This window comes from Macrosteles quadrilineatus, unplaced genomic scaffold, assembly GCF_028750875.1.
Source record: "Macrosteles quadrilineatus isolate MER2022 unplaced genomic scaffold, UCM_ALF_1.0 Scaffold_2__2_contigs__length_208266976, whole genome shotgun sequence".
NCBI lineage: Eukaryota > Metazoa > Arthropoda > Insecta > Hemiptera > Cicadellidae > Macrosteles > Macrosteles quadrilineatus.
This window is the reverse complement of record NW_026542595.1, coordinates 31,132,633-31,158,010: the sequence shown is the minus strand read 5'-3', so window position 1 is coordinate 31,158,010 and position 25,378 is coordinate 31,132,633. Positions and strand designations below refer to the sequence as shown.

The window sequence follows — 25,378 nt, the reverse complement described above, 5'->3', positions numbered from 1 at the left end:
TGGGATCCTAGATAAATACCCTAGCAAAATATTCATCATCCTCACTCAATAATTGTATTTAACTTGGTGTACTACTACTACGGTATTCAATCCTTTTATCTATCAATCACTTTGGGATTAGAAGCCCCTAAGCTTAGTGTACTATTCGTAAGATGAACTCACCTTTTAATTTAAAAAAAGAGTTATCTTCTTCTAAACGCTTCAACCAAGTAACTTACTTTGGTTTAAAGTTATAGTTAGGCACCAAGACAAGCAATAGCAATCAGCTATAACCAAGAGCCCAGTTGTGTAAACATAAACATAAACAAAAACAATGAACAAAAAACATGGCAGCCAAGACAAGCGTAGAGATAGTGTAGGTAGAGTCGACTAGCGCTTCTAGCGGCGAACGCTGTTACTACAAGATATGACGTCACCACACCGTTACTAAAAGCTATGACGTCACCACAACGTTAGCCTGAGTCCCTTCCGTGTGTCCCGCCGGTGATAGCTATCGCTATCTTCACGGCCGTAGGCTTGGCTTGTGTCAGTCAAGTTAGTTTTTTTTGCGCTAGTTGTTTTTGTTTTTGGTTTGATTAATTTTAATTTTCAATTTGTTAACCTCTTTTTCGAACAAGAAAGAATCTTTAGTTAGAGTTGAGTGGTTGTTGGTGGTTGTGTAAATGTGTACTTAGAAAGGAAAGTAAAGTATTCAAGCCAAGAAAAAGTTTCAATTCAAATGAAATCAAGATACTCTCTTAATTAATAATTTAGTGTTTTCTTTAATAACTTAAATATGGCAGACAAAATGCACGTAGATCGTGATTTAGATCTATCGAATGCTTCAAGAGGTGTTTGGTTGGTCAAGGTAAAATAGGTATTAGTTAGACATATTCCTTAATTTAAAAAACCACCGGTTGCACTTTAGTTTAATGTCCTACATTTACTACTGTACTTTACTGCAGATTATAAAATGAAACTGTTCTTAACTAAACCTAACCTTAACCAAACTGCAGTTTGTGAGTAAATGTAGGACGTGAACTGAAGTGCAGCCAAACCACCTTCCTTAATAAAATAGAAGGCTGCACTTTACTTGACGTCCTACACTCATTCGATTGTTTTTTCGATTCGATATTTTCATTCGATTGTTTCATTTGATTGTTTCATTCGATATGTCTTTTGGTTAGTTAGGTTAGGTTAACCATACCTAACTAACCAAACGATATATCGAATGAAGCGATCGACTAATCGATATAGCGATCGATATTTTAATTCGAATGAGTGTAGGACGTTAAGTAAAGTGCAGCCAAATAGAAACATGACCTAACATCAATATTGGCAATTTAATTGGCCATATGATCTTTTATGCTAATTTACATATACTTAGGCCTAGGCCTAAACTTGTATCAAAATAAACAATCTTAGAATCGTTGAATCTATTACATTGATAATAGAAGACTAAGTTTAAAGTGGGTATTTTATTACCTACTTCGATTCCTGGATTTAGAAATAAATTTAATTTAAGTTATTCATAACTTAATAATTACATAACTTACGGTTGGCTATTTGTTTTATAAAATGTTATTTTCATCGTGATTTAAACTTAGCCTCCGGATAACCAATATTTCAATAAAGTGGTTTAAATACCTGCATAAAAGTTATCCAAAATGTTGCTCACAGCAACCGGTTTCAATCCACAATAGGGATCTTCATCAGGCCGATCAGGATGTCAAAACATTTTTTATCTTCTTGCGAAGGTCGTCAAAAGGCGTAAAAAACATGCACACATAGTCACAAAAACGAAACATGGACATTTAACACTAAAGACACAGCCAAAATTATTGCGACGACTCATCCCCGGCGAAGGTATAGTCTAGAATATACGGGGGTCTAGACTATACCTTCGCCGGTAGTGGGCCATGAGCCCCTGATCCCTAGTTCTTTTGGCTCTGCGATGGACTGAGTCCCGCCGAGCCATTAAGCCAACGATCTCCTCACTAATCCAAGGAACGGATCGACTTTTACTAACCCTACGGTTGACAATTGGAGCGTGCTTGTCATATAATTTTAAAATTGTTTCATTAAGTGAATCGACCATATATCATTAACTGACTCCAGGGTATGTATGGAGTGCCAAGGTGTTAAATTGACATCAGAAAAAAAATTTCTTAATAAAAATTTCTAAAATCCTGTAAGATGTAAGCTTTTGTTTGGGCTTGGGAGCTCTCGTGGCTAGGGCACAATAAATTAGGTCATTTTGAGAAATAGCAGGGATTGGAAGCTGGCCATGGTGGACTGAAAGTTTGGGATCTCTTAAAATAATAAGGTCTAGTAGGGTGTCAGCTTCAGCAGTGTGATGGGTCGGGTCCAGTGGTAGTATCGTCATGTTGCAAGAGTCAAACATGTTTGTCAATTGTCTGCAATCGTAACGTCCAGGTTTGAGTAAGTCACAGTTAAAGTCACCCATGATCAAGACACGACTGTAGCCTGGCATGAGGCGCAAGAGAGTATTTTCAAAGTCGGCCAAATGCCCTACTCCCGGAGGGCGGTAATATGTTCCCAGGAGAAGAGCATCCGAACCACACAAACGAATTTCCAAAAAAAGGAATTCGGGTTTAGCAGAGTACTCACCCGGGGACTCGTACAACTGCCTGGCTTGCAAACCGTCCTTTACATAAACGGCAACGCCGCCTCCTGTTTTTCCTAAGCGATCGTTTCTGAAAACGGAATAGCCAGGCAGTGAGATCAACCCAGGCGAAATACTCGGCTTCAACCAAGTTTCTGAAACTGAAATGATTTCAAAATTTTGAGTCCAAAATATTGCTCTGACTTCGTCAATATGTTTTGTGAGGGATTGAGCATTGATGTGAGCAGCTTTGAATTGTTTGGTAAAGGGAGCGAGGTTGTTGATAAGGATCTGGGCGTTATCAGTAGGGAGAGGAGCGGCCGGGGGAGTGGTGACTGAGGCGACGCTGTGCAGGTCTGCTATCCTGGACCTACAGCTCGGACCCGCGACGAGACGCTGACGACGCGCACCGGTGTAGCTGCAACAGACACATTCACACACACACATACTCGGGATATAACACACAGTAATTAACATATCTAAGCTACTATAGAGAAAAACTTAAGCATTCATTACTGACGAACAAACACGATTAGCTTTCAGCTCCTTATTCAAAATTAAATGTACACAAATTGAAATGAACTAAAAATTTTAAACAGGCTTTTAAAACAGATACGAATTCTATACTAAAATATATGTGAAAAAACAAATAATTATAATCATAAAAATAAATGTACCTAGTTATTTAAAATACGAATGTCATGGTTTTATATAAAATTAAAATAATGATTGGTATTACAGTATAAGCATTTGAAATAATTATCATTGATATGCCGCAATCTGGCAATGAATCTAGTAATTTCTAATTTTGTTTAATAAATAAATATATAAAAAATAAATTAATAAAAATAAAAAATAAACTAAGTAAGCTAATGTTTACCTCATATTCACATTTGTAACAATAACAATACACAACTGTGACAGAATCCTAAATAATGATAGTAAAACAAAATAATAATTAACTTGAACTTCCAACTTAAAAACAACTTTCATTAAAAATTAAACTAGTAAAACTGTTAAATCTTGATTAAACATTGTGTAAAACTTATTGATATTTTAAGTTAAAGAAAAAAGTACTGTACTTGTAAATCTTGTATGATATTATAGTTCTAATTATGTGTTCTTATCAGTGCTGTCCGTGGTGTTGTCAGGCGGCCGAGCAGGTAGGTCCCTCAACCGCGTAGCCACCTCCTTTTTGCCGTTGCCGTCGATCCAGAGAATTCTGCCGTCCTGGGTCCAGACGCTCGTCTTCCCATACAGTGACACCGCCCTGTTGTATACTTGTTGGCGAAGATGAGTCAGGTCCTCCCTGATGACGACACCGGTCCCCTTCAGTTTCTTCTTCGCCTGGTACACCATCCGCCGAGCTCGATAGGAGGTAAACCTTACGATTATCCCCCGGTGATGAGGTCGACCGTCTTCTCCCGCCTCCTGGTGTTTGCCGACTCGGTGTGATCTCGAGATGGCGTCTACCGGAAGGTCGATCCCGAGCTTTTCGCAGCAGATTTCAGTCTGTATCTTCATTGTCACGCTCTTTTATCTCGAATATTGGGACGTTATTGCGCCGATGGTATTGCTCCAACTCATCAGTTTTTTCGACCAGTTTTCCGTCGATTTCTTCGACCTTTTTGTGGAGCTTTAACACCACACCCTGCAGTTGTTTTATCACATCGTTGAACGTAGACAATGCCGCTTCAACTGCTACTCTTACTGCCTTCTCCACAGCTGCCTGGATCGCGGCGAGTACCACTGCGTCGATGTCATTGTTGGGCATTGTTGTTGTCGGACTAGTCGCTGGAGACGGAGCTGATAAGGACCGCTGAGTCGTAGTTCGCTTATCACTGCCAGGGAGCAGCACTGGCTTGCCTTTGGAACCCGAACGTAAATTCGGTGGCGAGCGAAACATGTAATGTCTTATATAGGTTATGTTTTAAAATAGTCAATATATATTCTATCACACAAAGAAAATTGCCGATCAGTCACTAAACAACAACCACAAACTACAACGAGCTTCACTGTTATAATTCTAATGAAAAAACATAGATTTGAACCACAGAAAACGTAATAAATAAATGGAGCTGAACTCAAACGTGTTCACACAGCAATGTTCATCCCCTCTCCTAGCAGAAAATTTGACAACTAGGAACATGAAATCAGCTGTTTCCACAGCTGACTGCTGTAAAAATTGGATGAGGCGTATGACTTTCCATAGCGTAATATCGTTTAAGTCGTCGTGCTATTGCCCCACAAAGTTTATTTATGTGGAACTTAATACCGGTACTACTCCTGCCATTGCAAATTTTGTTTAGTAAAAACTATATTGATATCTGTTTTATAATAATTTAACAGTAACAAGCTAATTTAAACCACTACATGTTTTATAACATTATCAATTATCAATTATCAATTATCAATTATTTAAGATGGGGACGCCACTATGTGCGTATTTTAACCCAAATATGAGTGAAGGATGAGTGTAGGATGAGTGGCGCGATCTTGTAGTCTTGTTAGTGACTAAGGCCGACATGTTCCTTAGACACAGCTGTTAATTAATAGCCCATACAGCTAATGGCAACTAAGGGACCTACAGTTTATAGTGGAATCCGAACCACATTTTTCCTTGTAATTTACGAATTGGTCTAATTATCAGGATAGTACTGCGGATAGTCGTAGTACTCACTAGTGCGGACGTTAATCCACACCAGTGAGCATCGCATCCACAGTGCATCCCTATAAATATCCACAATTCGTGACCTCCTAGTAGCTGGATTACAGGACGACGCCACCCGTGTATTTTAAGGATAAAATGTGTGTTTAAATTAATTTTTCCAGGGTCCTGGGGGGAGGGTTGGCTTTAGCCCCTGTAGCCCGCCCCCCTTGGAACCGCCACTGAAGAAACACTTGGTTTTCAAATGTTTTACCAAGCAAAGCCTAGTAGTGGACAGTATCATCTTGTGAATCATAAATGAAAAAGTGAAAAATAAATGGTTTAAATACTTTATTATGTGTACAGTTCCACCAATTATTAATTGCCATGTCAAGAAGATAGATTATTTGTCAGAAAAACTCTCTTAAACCCTAAGATGTACAACAGCTTAACATATGCCGCAACAATATGCAATATGCTGTGGTGCGCTTTTGCCCACTCTGACCCTTCAATTTCTAGAACGCAACCTCCGCTAGCAGCTTGGGCAGTGGAGCTGTGCTGCCGATCCAGTAGTTATATCAATGGTTGAAAGTAGAGCAGTCATAGATTGATTTGTCTAGCCTATGAAATTTGAAAATAGCCTACTGTTAATTTAGTTTTTTTGAGTATCATATGACCATTCTTTCCTTGTTTTCAACTTTGATAGTAGTATTTAATATTGTATTTTGGATATTTCTACAATAATTTGACCATTGTTTTCTTTTTTAGGTGCCCAAATATATTGCAAATAGATGGGAAAAGGCTCCTGGAAACATTGAAGTTGGGAAATTAAAAATTACCAAGTAGGTTATATAATCTTATGTTACTAATATTATAAATGTGAAAGTTTGTGTGTTTGTTTGTTTGTTTGTTTGAAGTTCAATCACGCATTAACTACTGAAAGGATTGGGCAGAAATTTGGCATGATGATAGCTCACATTCCCGATTAACATATAGGCATATTCATATCTCAAAAATCCTTTTGGGCTCCGCCCCAGTGGCTCTGTAATTCCCCATGTTAACCTTATGAGAATTCATATTTAAAGGGAATTAAAGAATTTGGTCAGCTGTGTCAACTATTAAAGTTGGTTCTATGATATGCAAAAGCATTAAAAAGTTATAAGATTTACCAACAGGGTACAGCACTATTATTTTTTTTTTGCATTTATGAAACATCTAATTTGAACTAATAACTGTGATACACAATGAGAAGTGTCAAAGTAGGATTGTTTACAGTTATGTTTATGTTTTTTAATTTCATGAATAATTTGTGATATTTTGCAATTTTTTTATAATTTATTTTTCTCTATTGTTTAGGTGAAGTGGGAGAAGAACATTATAGCTATAGTAGACGTGTAATACTATAGTATATACTGTAAATTTTATCAAACAGTGTTCTCCCCCATTGCAAATGCAAAGCTTAACTGCAATAAGCATTTTATACTTAAATGCCAACCCCGTACGAAGGATGGGTACACTCTGCTAGTAAAAACTATCATTTAATCACAGCGCATATTTTACTTTTAAATAGTTTTAAAATATCGGATGTTATACAGTGTCATTTATCATTATCATTAATATTATATTATTTTATTTTAGACGGGGAAGGAAAATCTGTGCTATTCCCGTCATATGCGGACGTCACCCAGATTGCAAAAAAAAATCACCTGATTGTATTGCCATATAAGTATATATTATTTGTTTTGATTTGATTGTGATTGTTTTTATATATTTTTCTAAATGGTGAAATGGTAGTTGCAATCTGGGTGACGTAAGCAGACGGGAATAGCACGACTATGTTTTTTCCTTCCACCATGGGCGCCATCTATGTGCATATTTTAACACGTTCGCTGCTGACCGCTAGATGCCGGGATGGCGCCAGGAGCTGAACTAACACTCGCCGCTGCGTAACATTGCCGCTGATACACTGAATTACAGTAAAAACAACAGTAGTTATACTGGATAGCAATGTTCTGCAATAAAACTGGCTTTGGACATAGTACTAACTAAGTAATTCTGATAGATATCAGCACTACCCAGTTTGCAGTGGGTAAAGTAGTTGTCGCTATCTAGCAGGAGAGAGGTGGGACAAAGCCCTGTTCTAAACGACCCTGGTGGCGATTTTGGGAAACTTTTTTTTTTTTTTATTGTCAGAAAAGTACGTCCCCTCGAGCTGCAAAGAAATATAGGACGCTTGTGACGATCAGCTGGATCATTTTTCCAACACAAGTCTAGTATATCCTTCAGCTTACTCCTGGTTACAAAAACTTACTACATGACCCATAGACCTAAATTATGACATAGCCCTAAATTATAATTTCTTGATATAATTTCCTATCCCTCTCAACCCTTAAGCACGGGTCACACTACGCTGGCACCAGCACCACCAAGCAGCAGCTTTGCAAGGGTCCCAGTAGGCTGCTTGTCAGCCGCTGGTGATCAACGTCCGTGAGACCTCGTAACGAATACTTCTACACTAGTACTTGATTATTGAGGACGCATGAGAAAAAAGTGACACGTACATGGTGCAATTGACTTTGCTCGAAATTGTTGTTAACTTTAGTGCTTAATTACAGTGATCCAATTGTGAGATAAAGTTCATCTATGTAACAAAATGCAAGTTGAGAATCTTATCTTTCTAAAGGTAAAAATTAACAAAAAAATTAATTTGGATTTAACCAAAACCTTGCAAAACGCAACTATTATAGTCGCTGCCACTACAGAAACCACTTGCTGCCAGATGGAGGGTGTGCTGGTCTCTTCTTCTGTCTTTATATAAATCATATGATTTATATAAAGACAGAAGAAGAGACCAGCACATCCTCCTCTCACAAGTCGAGCGTCTGGGGTAGGTCTAGTGAAATTCATCTTTAAGATTTGATAAATGAACTCGGTTTCTTCTTAATCTTCCCCCATTTTCCGTTTCCACTATGTAGGACCTGGGCTGTTCGTGCTTTTGTATGATTCTTCCTTTTACTTGCTTGTCCCTGACATAAACCATTTGTCCATCTTGGAGCTCTTCTCTTTCTCTCGTTGCATGCCTCTTATCGAACCGGAAACCGAGTTCATTTATCGAATCTTAAAGATGAATTTCACTAGACCTACCCCAGACGCTCGACTTGTGAGAGGAGGATGTGCTGGTCTCTTCTTCTGTCTTTATATAAATCATATGATTATATAAAACCTGATGTTGGGGTTTGTTTGTAAACAGAAATTGTTGTAGTTTGATGTTGTATTAGATGGACACAATAAATGCGTTACCTAATAATTATCATTGTATTGATCTCGGGAATATCTCAAAGGGTTAAAGGAGAAATAGTCTTATTACCAAGAATACCGATGATTTCATCCGAATTACCCTTTGAATTCAAGCGACTACAATTTTCTTTGCGTCTTGCTTTCGCAATCACCTTCATAAGGCACAAGGGGCAATCCCTGACTATCACCAGTTTAAATTTAGAAAATGCATGCTCTTCACACGTATAGCTGTATGTTGTGTGCTCACGTAGTGGTAGGTACGCCTAAAAACCTATATATATTTATACACCTAATGAAAAAACAAAAAAAACCTGCCGCAGCAAACCTGTAGACTAAGCGAATTTCCATTTGCCTGATTGGATTTACACTAAAATGTCTCCTTAAAAATATCACATTCATTCCTTATTTAAATTTAACTAGCTGTTACCCACGGGTTTCACCCCGTTTGACTTTATAAGTATTAATAAAACTATTGATTGATTAAGTTAAGCTGAAATACACAATACCCTCGCCGTAGCAAACCTGCAGACTAAGAGAATTTCCATTTCCCTGATTGGATTTACACTAAATTGTCTCCTTAAAAATATCACTTTTATTCCCTATTTAAATAGAATCAGTTTAACAAGTACTTAGGTTTGCTGCATTAGGGAAGGTAAAACTGTTTTTTGTTGTTTTGTTTTTGTAAAATGTTAGTAGTTAGTAAAAAATAAAAACATTTTCCAAATTTGATCAAAATATGTTCATAAACAAGCAAGCTACAACAGTTTACTTGTTCTCCATAAGAATAACATGGGAATTTAACACACAGGCATTACTGGAGTACAGGTCAACACCAAGTCCATCAGGGTACAGCCCTTCGGAATTGTTGATGGGAAAAAGACTAAGAACCCAACTACCGTCGTTGACAAAAGATCTCAAGCCTAAAATGGTAGATCACAAGACATTTAGAAAATTGGACAAACTATATAGAACAACTCAAGCAGATTGCTTCAATAAACGGCATGGAGTGAGAGATGAAAAGCAATTCACTATTGGATGCAACGTGTATATTCCTGATAGGAGAGAAGATGGGAAGATAGTTAATAAGGTAGCTCCAAGATCATACACAGTTAAGACAAACGAAGGCATGTTACTTCGCAACGGGGTAATGCTAAGACAATTACAAGCCAAAACATCTGATGACCCTGGAACTGAGCCTAATTTTTTTCCTCATTTGGTAGTCAAATAAATCCACCAAGAAGAACATGTCTAAAAAAAGACGAGAAGATGTCATATGTTTGTTATTCTTAAATATTTATTTGGTAATTATTAAGATCATCTGGAGATTATTGTTGTTTTGTATTTACAAATGAAATAATTCAGTTTGTAACATTTATTCCTAAAATAAAAGTTGTTAATACATTATAAAACTTCATTATTTGACAGTAATGGACATACACACTTTTTTATATATATCTAATATATAAAATTCTCGTGTCACAGTGTTTGTCTGCAAACTCCTCCAGAACGACTTCACCGATCGTTATGAAATTTGGTGTGTAAATTCTGTAGGTATGCGAATCGGACGTAAACTATTTCCCGTTTCGAAATTCTTAAAAGGGCTCCGCCCCAGTGGCTCTGGAGTTTCCCATGTTAACCTTATGAGAAATGGAATTAATGAATCTTAACAGCTGTTTCAATTAAACAAGTTGGTTCTGTTCTATGATGTTCAATAGCATTAAAGTTACAAGGATTACCAACAGGGTGCAGCACTATTATTTCTTTTACATTTATGACAACAGCTAATTTGCGACCAAAAGGTGAGTGAGCGTAGCGAACGAACTTCAACCTGGAGGCGAGTTAGCGTAGCGAACGAGCTAACCTGAAGGCAAGTGAGCGCAGCGAACGAGCTCCAACCTAAAGGTGAGTGAGCGTAGCGAACGAGCTCCAACCCAAAGGTGAGTGAGCGTAGCGAACGAACTTCAACCAGGACGTGATTGAGCGATGCGAACGAGATCATCTTGAAAATTAAACGTAACGGTACTTTCTTTCCATCGGTCTGTCTTAGGGGAAACCTATAACTTAGGCGATACGAAGTTCGCCGGGTCAGCTAGTATTTATATATATGAATTTTAACGGATGTCTTTTTGGCCACTAGGGACCTCAAAACAAAAAAGTAAATCGGTCCCGGGTCCAGGTCTTACCATGAGTAAATGGTAATAGATTATTCCCTGTATGGGAAATTCGCTAAAACAACAACAGTAAATTCTGAAAACAAGTCATCCTCGTTTAATGAAATCACATTATTATGTTTCTAATATTATTCTGATAATTCAAAATGATGTTTTTAATTTTCATTAAAACGCAGTATGAGTGGGAGGAGAGTAGCGCTCCCCCCACCTCAGTACGGCCGCGCTGGCTTCAACGAAACTCCGTTGTGTCCCTTCCTTAATGTTTAATCCTCCTAGGTTTATACTAGGCCTAAAATAAAAAGCTGATTGATTATGAATGGTACAGGTCACCGGGACAGAAAGCGCAGGTGTCACTTTCACTCTCCGAGTCTGTGTTGTGCTTGAAAGAGCCTGGAGAAGAAAACATTCCCAAGGACCATCGACTGGATGTGTCTGTTGTAACTCATCAGACACTTGGAGTCTTCTCACACTACTCACGTAAGTAAATAGACTTAGACATACCGGTACACAGGGTTTTAACTGTGGGTAATACAATTGCTTTTTGCCGCTCAGAGTGCAAAAATGACTAGGTAGACTCTTGCAATCATATAATGCGTTTGTAAAGATTGAGCAACCAAAAACCTCTTTGTTACTGCGATTGTGGGAGATGTTCATTATTTCTTAAGCATGTCGCACACACAGGTGCGGTGAACACTGCTGTACACACAAAAAAAGAAACAAATCTGAACCCCCTGTTGAGGGAAAAAATTTATTGCATATAAATTAATAAAAAATCTAAGCCTTGGCTCTGACACTCTAACCAGGTCAACCCCTTCATAGCATGTTGCACTAACCAGGTAAGCATGTGACACGTTATGGGCCCAATTTTAGTTTTTGAGTGGTGTATACAGACATTATTTGTTCATTGTAAGCTACAGTATTATTTATTGTTTCATAAAGAGTTTTTTTTTATATTAGTAAAGTTTTTCTTTCTTTTATCAATTTATATTATTCAAAATATACGTTTATTTACCTTATTAATATTAACTTTAGGGTCCATTTGGCCTATTATAGTCTTTAGCATAACTTGTATTATAACAGTACTAGTGCACCTGTTGCTCGAATTCGAGCAATTTCAAAGTATTACGGGCGTTATTTTAAAACGAATAACAGTCATAATTTCCAATGACTTAAAAGAGTCAACTCAAAGATAATGTAATCAATCATTCCACTCCAGTTATCGAAACTGAAAACAAACGCTCTTGTGTGTATCATGTGTTTACTATGAACAGCTGTAATTAATAAAAATTATTCGTCCGTTTAAGTAAACAAAATCTTTCATCTATAAGAAATACATAGGGATTTTGATGGCCTGTGGGGCAAAGCCCGAGGACTTTTATTACAGGAATTGGTGAAAGGGGGCATCTACACAAACAATACTTCATTTTGACACATCGTTTGTAAAAATCCGTCCATTATTAACGGAGGAGTATTGTTTTGTAGAAATCGGCTTCACGTTTTATATACAGGGTGTTCATTTGAAAACTTTCCATATCTGTTGTGTGCAAAGGTAAGGCTTTTAACACTTGTTTGTTCTCATTTCCCCCTAATTTGGACATGCCAAATCCAATAAAATTATTTTCAATTTCGAAAAATGCCCCAAAAGGGCCCAATTTGGGGGGTAGGGGTGCTTTTTGAGAAATTTTCAAATGTAAACATGGGTTGTGTGATACATCAATTTAAAGGTCTAATCACCCCGACTATTTTGGTGCAATAAAAGTGTAATTATCTTTAACCGTATTTACAGGGTGGGTCAAAACGTTTTTAAAAAGGACTTTGAAGTTAAGTGCCGTATTACCCAAACTACTGAACGGAACAGCGCCAAATTTCTTTCCAAGCTTATTCTTGATCTACTCTTTAAGATAACTTGTAATAAGGGCATTTTCCATGTTATCTTCTAATTTTTAAAAAATCTCAAATTTTAAGAATAAAAGAAAGGTGAAAATTCAAAATTCTTAAATAGCAAGGTATAACAAATTTCATACCTTGTGAAAGGTCCTTTTTTAACAAACATTTTACGTATTTAAGTTTTCTTTCTATCTCTTACCGTTTAAAAATTGCAGTAGAAAAACTGAATTTTCTATGGTAAAATTATAACTAGTTTTCTAACAAAACACATTGCACTTTGCTCAACGATGTATTATGATTAATTACAAATTGATCAACTACTTTTACTTGTGTCAGTTCATCTTGGACCCTTCATCCTGTTTTTTTCTCATTGGGAACTGAGCCAGTTTCAGAAATTTCTTAACCAAATCATTTACAGCTTTATGACTTAAGGTCTTACCTGGATATTTATTGTTAAACACTTTGCAGTTATCCTGAAACACTTTTGTTCTGCCCAATAAGTAAAAATAAAGTTTATTTTTTTAAGTGTACACCATATTCGATTAGATGCTACAGAAAATAGTACTTTTTGAAATTAGTACTACCGTTGACTAGTCAATGGTACTACAGAAAGCAGCCCACATGTAGGTTGTCCTCATCAGCTATAAGACTTGTTTTTCACAAATTAAAACGTAACGACTTGTTTGTCAATCAGGGTATCAATAATTATGAATTGTTTCCTTCAGTTAATGCACCATTAAGTGTGTCTAGAGACGTATTTTGGCTGTTTTATTAAAAACTAGTTACAATATTACTATGGAAAATTCAGTTTTTCTACTGCAATTTTTAAACGGTAAGAGATAGAAAGAAAACTTAAATACGTAAAATGTTTGTTTAAAAAGGACCTTTCACGTGGTATGAAATTTGTCATACCTTGCTATTTAAGAATTTTGAGTTTTCACCTTTCTTTTATTCTTAAAATTTGAGATTTTTTAAAAATTAGAAGATAACATGGAAAATGCCCTTATTACAAGTTATCTTAAAGAGTAGATCAAGAATAAGCTTGGAAAGAAATTTGGCGCTGTTCCGTTCAGTAGTTTGGGTAATACGGCACTTAACTTCAAAGTCCTTTTTAAAAACGTTTTGACCCACCCTGTAAATACGGTTAAAGATAATTACATTTTTATTGCACCAAAATAGTCGGGGTGATTAGACCTTTAAATTGATGTATCACACAACCCATGTTTACATTTGAAAATTTCTCAAAAAGCACCCCTACCCCCCAAATTGGGCCCTTTTGGGGCATTTTTCGAAATCGAAAATAATTTTATTGGATTTGGCATGTCCAAATTAGGGGGAAATGAGAACAAACAAGTGTTAAAAGCCTTACCTTTGCACACAACAGATATGGAAAGTTTTCAAATGAACACCCTGTATAAGGATTCACTGAGAGCTGTTTTTTGCTCATACTTAAGATAAAAATAAAAGTTTAGGAAAAAAATTAAAAGGTAACTTATGAAATTGCTAGTAAATTTTATGCCGATTACGAATTTTGACATCTATATAGTATTGTTTATTATTATATTATCAACTTCACAAATTGAGTACTTAGCAAATAAATTAAGTTAATCCGCACCTTAGTCCTGCCCTCCACCAGGACTAAAAATTGCTCATATTTATTCCTCGAGTTAGTCTTTGTTACCCAGTTTCGGATTAAATATTTGGCTCCAAAACCTGATCGTATAAAATTTAATTCGAGGCTTAAGTAACCCGTGACTCTGAAACCCACGAAAGTAAGTCCGGGACTAGTTAACTCTCGGAATAGACTTAGTCGTTGACTAGCGTAATCCTTGAGCTCCAAAACCCAATTTCTTAGTCCTAGATTAAAAACTGGTTTGAACTGGATTTTAGTCCAAGAATAGCGTTAGTCCCGAGCTCCGAAACCCGCCCAAAGTTTTAGAATAAATAAACCTACCACGTAGATATGAGTAAAATATGTTTTTTAATTTGTTTGGATCAGCTGTCTGAAATTGGAATGAGCATTTAGCAGTTCTGATTGTTTACATTGAAATGTCAACGCAAAGGTAAACATTGTGAATTTACTAATTTAAACATCTTTGCCACCAAGACTGATTTTCGAATATATAATAGGTTACGTACCTTGTCCGTCTTCAGTCCGGGTCAAAGCTGTGTCGGTTTGTCCCCTGTATTAATATGGCCGGCCTATCGTCTTTTAAATGTTTTTCAAATGTGTTTTTTAACTGTGAACTTTATGTGTCAAACTGTATTTACATGTTGATGAAGACTTCTGTCGGATTTATGACCAACTCCAATTGATGTTTACAAGGATTTGATAATGGGTCTTTGACCCAAAACTAGTCATTTATAGACTAACTTAAGACTGAACGGACTAAGGTATGTATCCTATTATATAATTTTCTAATGCTTCCATGGAGACCAATTAATATTTACTTCCATTACCTAACCTAAAATTATTGGATATTTTTCAGCTTTGCCAAATTCAGATGCTATCGTTCCTGAATCGGAGAAATTATGTTTAGAAGGAAGAATCGTTCAAAAACTAGAATGTCGACCATATGGTAAGATTTCCATAACATTTTATTCTGCAAGAAAATAACCCCAATGATTTGTGGTTTTTGAGGTAGTTGTTTGATCAAATAGCATAGTTAGCATAGCATCATAGTGACAATTGTCATTGTTGCAGACGATATAGGCAGTGTACAAGCCATACATTGACCTACACTTAATAGGCGTGCACCACAAAAAAGTATAATTTATCGGTTATTTTTGTTGGATTTTCAATGTTGAGGTGTCGTTATGTTTGCTTATAATATCTTTGTGTTACTGCAATTGTGGAAAATGATCATGATGTCTACAGCGAGTCCCACACACAGGCGTGGGGAATTGTGCTGTGCCGCACAGTCCCATAGAAATAAAATGTATTCTTTTTAAAGACTTATGGTTTTATGGTTATTCTTGTTAAAAATAAATACAAATGGCAGCCATTTTTAATTTTGAAATTTGATTGAAAGTTTCATTATTTTACATAAGCTAGTGACACTAGTACCAAGTAGATTCGTGCAAAATTGTAATGTTCTAGTAAGGTCAAGTAATCTAGTAACCTTTACTACCTAGTAAACCCCAAATCACATAGAAAACTTTGACCCCCTTAATCTGGGGTAAGTGTACAACCCCCCCTTATTGTAGCTTTCCACTGCATATTAGCCTACTTGAAGTTGGGGCAAGTGGATTGTAGAGGGAAAAATTAGCTTAAAAATTAGTGGATTTTTTATTTATCAAAATATATCAAACAGTTCAGGAGTTATTAACTTTTTCGTGAACCTACACAAGGGAAAACAGAAACCCCAGCTTTATTAGAAATTTGAAAGAAAATGATTATGACTTCACTATTTCATTGAATTAACAATTACTAAGTCTCAAAGAGCAGTAAATGAGCTTTATTTTGGTATTTTAAACTATACAGTAGTTAGGAGTTTTTTCGTAAACCTCTGCTCGGTGAAGTAACTTAAAACCTTAATATTTTAAATTGTAATTGACTTAGGCCCTGAATTAAACCTTAAAAAACTAAATTTACAAAGTGCTAGTTTTTTCTTGCCATTCAAGCAAGAGATAACAACGTTTTCTTTATTCTTAGATAATTTATCAGTTATTGGGGGGGGATACCATGGGAAAAAGTACACTTACCCCTAACGTCACACAAGCACACAGGGTAAGTGTACGCCCCCCCCCCCCCCCCCCAACTCCCCAAAATTGACTTTTAGGGCTATTATAATGTTATTTTTTTAATTCCCCCTCAAAAAATAAGTAAGATCATAAAATTTCAATTAGTTATCATTGTATTTTAATTTTTAGTAATTTTTTTAATTTTCCAAGTAGCACTTGTGTTTTGAGTAGAAACGTAAAAGGTTCTTTAACACGTCTAAACTTATAAAAATCATAACAAGAGTATTTTTTAGTGATAATAATTTAAAAGAGCATAGTTTGAAATACCTTTGGCCAAGTTTTCATATTTTTTGTTAATAAACAAATTTAGGCTATTATTAGCTGGAAGTCTACTTGCCCCGGGCGTACACTTACCCCACTTGACCTTATCATCACAGTGATTGAGGAAAACAGAAATTTCAGAGGGTTTGGATGCAGTTTTTATATTTGTTATGAACCCAGAAATAATATCGTAAAAGGTTGGTAGAATGTTATGAAACATCCTGTATAAATCAAATCAAATCAAATCAAATCAATTTATTGTTGTAGACATTTCACAATGTTTTAACAATCGTCATAAAATACATAAATTAGTACAGCAAATGAATACTTAGATGTAATAAATCAATATAATAAGTTCTAGTATTAAAAAATATATAAATATATAAATACAGGCACAATTAAATAGAAATATTTTGGCATGTAAAAAAATCCTCCACTGTATATGGGCATTTTTGTATTAAATATGTTTTCAATTTTGATTTGAAAGTGTTCAAGGACAACTCCCGAGACTCCACTGATAAATTATTAAACAATTTAGCTGCCATGTATTGAATGTTTGTTTGACTCTTTGAGTATTTACAGAGCACTGTTTGCAAGTTGTTTTTAAATCTGGTTTCATAATTATGTCTATTTGAATTTTCTGAGAACATTTCTAAATGATTTTTTACATACAACAGAACTTGAAGAATATATATTGCAGGCAAAGTTAAAATTTTGAAATGTTTAAATATAGGTTTACAGTGAGTTCTAGAGCGTACACCACTTACAAGCCTTATCGCTCTTTTTTGCAATTTAAATAACTTTTTGGTATATGATTGGAAACCCCACACCAATATTCCGTAACTCAATAAACTATGTATCTGCGCATAATACACTGTTATCAAAATATCTTGTGTTACACAACCTTTTAATCTTCTTAAGCAGTATACACCTTTCGACATTTTGGTTGAGGTTATGTCAATGTGATCCTTCCAATCTAGTTTTGCATTTAGATTAATTCCAAGAAATTTTAAAGGTTTTACCTCATTTCATAGAGGCTGCCTATTTGAGAAACAAATTTCTAAATCTTGCAATTTATTTAGATTTAGGCATAATCTATTTGCATTACACCACTGATAAATCAGATCCGTAGCATTTTGCAGGATGTGATTCATTTGATCTCTAGATTCAGAACAAACATTCAAGCCTAGGTCATCAGCGTAAAGAAAACTATTAATGTTTTCACCTATCAAATTGTATGGCAGATCATTGATATAGATATTAAATAGCAGTGGCCCTAAAGAAGATCCCTGAGAAACACCAACGTCTATATTTTTTCCAAGAGATAACTCATTTTTGAAACTAACAAATTGTTCTCTATTTTTTAAATACGAATTGATAAGTTTAATTGAATTGTCTTGAAAACCATAAAATTTTAATTTGTGTATTAATATGTTGTGATTAACAGTATCAAATGCTTTTGACATGTCAAAAGAGCGAAAGCAAACCAATCTTTTGTTCTCTATATTTTTAACCACATCTATAACTAAACTAACAACAGCATCATTTGTGCTCTTCCCAGAGCGAAACCCAAACTGCCTATCAGTAAACATGTTATTACTTTCAAAGTATTCATACACCTGGTTATACATTAGTAATTCAAACCACTTTGATATGGTTGGTACAATTGATATTGGTCTGAAGCTTTCATAACTATCATTATTTTTCTTGGGAACTGGAACCACTTTAATTTTTTTAAGTACTGTTGGGTATACACCCTTTTCTATCATCCTATTAAATATTGTGGTCAATACTTCACAAATACTAAAAGAAGCGTGTTTAAGAATAATCGAATTCAATCCATAGATATCCAAACATTTACTTGTACGTAAGTTATTAATAGTTTTAAAAACTTCTTCAACCGACACAAATCTAAACTCAAAAATATGCTGTCTCATATCTACTTTTCCAAGAAAAAAAGTGAAATCAGGTTCATGATGATTTATCCGTATGTTTTTTGCAATTTCGTTGACACTTAATATAAAAAACTTATTGAATCCCTCAGCTGTAAGTTCTGAAATTCCTGAGGACATCCTCGAATGGTTAGATAGTTTTTTAACAAGCGACCACACAGCCTTTGTTTTATTTTTACTTTTGGATATTAAACTATTGTTGTATTCAATTTTGGCTTTCTTAATTTTCTGTTTATATGTTTTACTGAGTGATTTATAGGATTCTTTAATTTTTAATGATCCTGTTTGCTTATACATATCATATAACATGCAACATTTTTCTTTAGTTTCAAATAGATCCATATTAAACCACTTATTATCTGATTTAGCTTTACTTAACTTAAATGTCTTTAACGGAAAATTTCTATCAACTAACCCCATAAAATTGGTATGAAAATTTTTAACCATAGTATTTATGTCAATTTCTGAATATGTATTAAGCCAATTGTAGCATTTTAGATCTCCCTTGAAACCTTGACATGCATGATCTGAAATAATACGTGAGACTATGCTATTTTTACAGTTTATAGTAACACGTCTAAACTTATAAAAATCATAACAAGAGTATTTTTTAGTGATAATAATTTAAAAGAGCATAGTTTGAAATACCTTTGGCCAAGTTTTCATATTTTTTGTTAATAAACAAATTTAGGCTATTATTAGCTGGAAGTCTACTTGCCCCGGGCGTACACTTACCCCACTTGACCTTATCATCACAGTGATTGAGGAAAACAGAAATTTCAGAGGGTTTGGATGCAGTTTTTATATTTGTTATGAACCCAGAAATAATATCGTAAAAGGTTGGTAGAATGTTATGAAACATCCTGTATAGTGATCTGTGTGATATGGATTTACTATGGCACTACTGTTGGTGATGGCCATTTGTTATGGCCTGGTTCCCTAAATTTAGATTTATTTAAAATCTTTTCCAATCAATTATCGTATCCAAACACAATTGAATGTATTTCTAATTTTTTTTACAAATTAATGTAAACTCAACTGATGTGGTTAGTAAGCTATTAAATATAGCTAAGTAAGTATTTTTTCAAACAAATTTCCTTTTGTGAGGGAATGTTGTGCATAGCGGTATTTTGAATTATGACTGGCCTCACTAGCATATTATTATCTGGCTCTCATTATCAGTCTTAAAGTACAAAAAAGCATGAAAAAATCCTATGTTAGTTGTATACTGGTAGATCTTTTTTTGTCTTTCAAATTTTGGATTGGTTGTTAAGCTAAAATCCTCATCCAGCACAGAACATTTACAAGTATTGTGTGGAGGAGAAACGACAAAGAGGGGTACTCTAGACCGATTTTGAGAGTATGTGAAGTATCCGTTGTTTTGAGAATTACTGCTTGCTATTCCGTGAACTAGAACCTAAGGTTATTGGCACTGATGACAATGCTACCTTGTGAGCTTGACATTGGGGTCGCTGGAATTTTATCCCCCCGCAATTTTACCCCCTGGGCAAAGCTGACGTCACAATGAGGTAGTAACCTGAGGGCTCAAAGTTTGTTTGCGGGCGGTATTTGAGCCCTTATTTTGAGGCTTATTTGAGGGTATTTTACCCCCGGATTTTTACCCCCTGGAATTTTACCCCCGGACTTTTACCCCCGGACTTTTACCTCCTGGAATTTTACCCCCTGGCCAGATATGGAAATTATTAACAATGATTGATTTTCTTATTTCTGTTTTTATTTAATTGTAAATATTTTATTATCAAGTAGCCTATTTTTATTGATTTATTTTTTTAATATCAACTAAGTAAACAGAATTCACTGTTTAATTTTGATATTTGGTATTTGCGTTTGGGGCCAACTGTTGGGTAATAAGTATGTAAAATAAACTGAGTAGCTCATTTAAATCATAATTGGGTGAACATTTCTTAAACGATTTCATTGTACCTCCGTGAAACACAATGTATTTCGTTTCTGTAGTAAAATAACACAAAACACAAACATTGTTTTACCACGGTAGTATAATAAATCGTTAAAGAAATCTTTGAAACAATTAACATTCAGATGTTTGTTTATACGTCATATAAACCAACAGTTGGCTTCAAAGATCGAATCCTGATACTCAAATCTCAAAATTAAAATTAAAAGCCTTTTTGATTAGTTGATGTTGCAAATAAATTAAGATAGGCTACTTAATAATAAAATGTTTACTATTAAATTAAAACTGAATGAAGATAAATAATCATTATCACTAATTTACATATCTGGCCAGGGGGTAAAATTCCGGGGGTAAAAATTCTGGGGGTAAAATTCCGGCCCGTACATTCTAGGTTTTTATAATTTGATGTGTTCTGATTAAATTCATAACCGTGAAAATATACGTTTAATTCTGCGTTTTAATCCGTGGAACTGATGTCACAAAACTCAAAAGTTCGCAGCTGGAATTTTACCCCCTGGTTTGTGACGTCACGTAAAATTTGACGCCCTGGTTTTCCCAGGTGGTGAAATTCCAGGGGGGATATTATATCCGCTACCCCTGCCATTGTAGAAACTTGGGTAATCCTACAATAATGTTGATTGATTTTAGCTGACAGCTGTTACATGAAGCTCAAGCTGGAATCCATACGCAAGGCCAGTGTCCCAACCAGGAGTGTGCAGCAGTTGGACAAGATTGTACAGAACTACAAGCCTGTATCTGACCACAAGCATAATGTCAGTACCTCTTGTAAAACCTTTATTTTCATTACTCTAGCAGGAGTTGGTGTAAAAAAAAACAATTAAATGTTTTGAAAATATAAAATAACTAGCAGAGTACCCGTCCTTCGTACGGGGTTGGCAAATAAGTATAAAATGCTTATTGCAGTTATACCCGATCTTTGCGTTTGTGATGTGAGAAAACACGGTTTGAGAAAATTTGCTTCCTCAAATTTACGGTATGCGATAGTATTACACATCTACCATAGCCATAATGTTCTACTACTTCACCTACACAATAGAGAAAGATAGATTATTAAAAAAAATTTGCAAAATATCATAAATTATTCATGAAATTAAAAACATAAACATAACTGTAAACAATTCTACTTTGACAGTTCTCATTGTGTATCACAGTTTTTTGTTGCTGCTTAGTTCAAATTAGCTGTTTTCATAAATAATGGAAAAAAATAATAGTGCTGCACCCTGTTGGTAAATCTTATAAATTTTTAATGCTTTTGCATATCATAGAACCAACTCTCTTAGTTGAAACAGCTGGCTAAATTCTTTAATTCCCTTTAAATATGAATACTCATAAGGTTAACATGGGGAACTGCAGAGCCACTGGGGCGGAGCTCAAAATGATTTTTGAGATAATAATATGCCTATATGTTAATCAGGAATGTGAGCTATCATCATGCCAAATTTCAGCCCAACCCGACCAGTATTTTTCGTGTTTACTTGTCACAAACGTACATACATCCATACATCCAAACTTTCTCATTTATAATATTAGTAGGATAGAAGCCATGGATACTAATGAGAATCAAATCTACCAAACACCACAATCCTTACCTTACAGACAGAAAATGAGCAAGATTTATTAAATATTTATATTGTCATAGTGTATATCTTTGTTCTTGGTCATAACAATGAATACAAAGCTTTAGAAGCGCAATGCCTTTGTAAAAAATTCAGTCTGGAAATATTTGAATTTCGGATAGTTCCTGCTGCGGTCAATAGCTAGACTATTGCTAGCACACGGCCAAGTCAACTGACTGGATGAGAGAAAGTGAGACAAAGAATCAGTTTAGAGAGAGAAATAAATAGAGTAACACGGCTGCCACCCAGCGATCGTAGCGGTGGCTGCGCGAAGCTCATTTCCAGTCTAACTATTCTACCTAAGCATTTAGCTTCTTAAAGGGTTTGTATTCATTGGTCCTAGTTATGGTTGGTTGATACCAACCATTGACTATTGGATACTGAAGTGGACATCCCATCCTTAATGGAACAGCTGTTGCCAATTCTTTATAAAAAAATAAAAAAACAGTTCTGTGAGTTAGTCACAGAATTAACTAGTTCCTTCCTTATTTTTTGTTGCTGACCAACTTGAGGGAACATAACAATTACTATAGTTCACAAAAAACTTTCATTGGTTAGACTTGATAAAAAAGTGTACACGTGTATTCCACAGAAATTAGTAATTTATATCAGCACAATCTGTCGGTGGCTCACATCAACTATGCCAATTTTGATTAAAAAACTGGCAACAATTTTAACAAGGGGATGAAATGACTAGTCTTATAGGTATTAATAGTCAAGGATACAACAAACTTTAACGTTGACAAATTATTGATTGTTGTTAGAGAGATTCATAGCATGTGTGATACAAATTTCTATTATTATAACAAATTAAATTTTAATTTTTGTATCAGATCGAGTATGAAGAAAGAAAGAAAACTGAGGGTAAGAAGGCAAGAGATGACAAAGATGTTGTCCTGGAAATGTTGTTTGCTGCATTTGAAAAGCATCAATATTACAACATCAAGGATCTTGTAAAGAAGACTAAGCAACCTGTAGTAAGTATTAATATGAAGCAAGTTAAATCTTATTGATTTACAGTGAATACCACCATGGGAAAAGAACAGCTATTATTAATAGGCCCTAATACAATATAAGTGATAAAAAAGTTTAATAAATGTGTTGTTTGTCAGTAATCAAACAATGTGTTGTTTCAATAACATTCATTCCTACTTTAAATTAATAACGTTGGATCTCAATTAGGCTTACTTAACCTTAACCAGCCACAGCAAAGCCCAATGATAGTATAAAAAATAATACAATTTCTTAGATGTAAATACCCCTACTACAGCAAACCTGCAGACTAAACGAATTTCCCTTTCTATCTGATTTTATTTGCAGTAAAATATCTCTTAAAAATGTCAAATTTATTCTCTCTCTAAATGACTCCTAATTCGGCAGAGACGGTGCTGCTTTTAAGCTGAATATCACACAGAAATAGCATGGGATCTTACAGAACTTGATTGTCCACAGAGAAAGTCAAGTAGGTAATTGAAGATCAGACAATCAAGACTCTACAGTACCAACCATATTTTGTCTGTGGTTTGCTGCACAGCGTTATACATTGAATGTTGTACCATGTTTATTCAAGGTTCTATTGTACCACTACCAATACATGATTTGTTATTTCGGTATATTAGGCCTAATTATTATTAAAACAACTAAATTCTCAAGGTGGGTCTTAAATTTAAAAAGGCATAAAATGTATGTATCAGGTATATTCAGGTAAAACATCAAATTAAAATCTGAGAAATATTTTTAACATAGTATTTTTGAGAAATGACAATTGGCCATTAAAAGGACGAGTAGGATAAAAATTAACAAATGTAGCAAAAAAAATTAACATCCTGAAATCGCTTGGTAGTCTATTCATTCTAATCAGGGCTGCTTCCCTGGCTCAGGGATGCAAGTGGTTTTAGAATGTTTAGGGAAATAAATGTTGCTTAGCCTGTAGATGTGCTGTAAGTAACATGACATACATCTGTTTTCAGGTATATTTGAAAGAAATTCTGAAGGAAGTTTGTAATTACAATTCCAAGAATCCCCACAAGAACATGTGGGAGCTGAAGCCTGAGTATCGACACTACAAAGAGTCTGAACAGGCAGCCCAACCATCCACTTCAGATTGACTCTAGTCATTTGGCTAGTTTATGTATTTATATTTCTACATTTTGTTTGTGTTTTCAAGTATAATAAACAATATTACTATTTAAGGATTGATGACCATTTAAATTCCTCGGATTTTCCCAATTCAACTAATTGAAGATTTTGAAAACATCTTCAAAAATGATTCATGCTATGCATTTATGCTATTGTGTAGTAGCAAAATACAATTGTTAACTGCCACAACTGTCGCCATTTCAGTGAAAAGTATAATCATAAAGTATAAAGTAACTATCAAATGTTAAAGCATTGGTTGTGTGGGATGACAGCTCAGTCATCCAGTGCTCTTAGGGGAAGGGGAGAAAGCAAAGGAACCTCATGTGTCCAAACATCTCTATGCTTTTAAAACATCTAAAAATTATATAAAATACATTTTTTATTTTTAACAAGTTACATCATTGATTGTACGTTAACCCTGGATTACAACAGTGTATTATTTTGGAAACACTGCTGTATTTTGAAAATGTGTATATTGCTTTATAAAAGCTCTTTATTAAGCTCTCCAAGTTAAAAGAATGCACTATTCACTAGACACTAATTTCGGACTATTTAAAGGTGAACAAGATCTCCAAGCCTTGAATTCTTAAGAGTCCTTGGAGGCTAGCGGCCATCTTCGATAGTTTCAAACATCTGCTGAAGAGCTAATTATCATCCAAAAATAGTTTTTCAAACATTAATGTGATTATAATTTAAATATCTTGTATACTATGAGATTAAATAATTTATAAATAAAAAACTTTTTTAAAACAAAATGTTTTTAAACGCACTAATTAGTATAAACATTTATAAATATGTGGAGATTATAAATACTTGTAAGATTTAAAGCGAAAAACGTGGGGTGCATGCAATAGATAATTTACAATTACCTTCACCTATTGAACTACTGACGGGACCACATAAGTTTGCAGTTGGTGGCAGCCAATCACAAGACAAGGCTAGTGCGACGTTGCCACATCGCCCGTTGACCACAACAATTAAAATATACTAAGCAATATTTTCAAATCAGCTGGTATTATTAGATTTGGCAACACCGCACGGTTCTCATTGGTTCATTCAAAACCCTATGGTAAATAGGCTCCTCCCTCAACTGCAAACTTAC

General features: G+C 35.0%; 1 protein-coding gene across 1 annotated transcript; it reads left to right on the top strand.

Moving 5' to 3' along the window:
- Positions 1 to 530: 530 nt before the first annotated feature.
- LOC128987946 (general transcription factor IIF subunit 2) lies at positions 531 to 24,329 on the top strand. The gene is made up of 7 exons (XM_054409070.1): positions 531 to 847; positions 6,021 to 6,094; positions 11,046 to 11,197; positions 15,097 to 15,186; positions 21,149 to 21,273; positions 22,971 to 23,114; positions 24,108 to 24,329. Exons 1-7 carry the CDS (start codon positions 776 to 778, stop codon positions 24,243 to 24,245), a joined length of 795 nt encoding a protein of 264 aa, XP_054265045.1. The 5' UTR covers positions 531 to 775; the 3' UTR covers positions 24,246 to 24,329.
- The last annotated feature ends 1,049 nt before the right edge of the window (positions 24,330 to 25,378 follow it).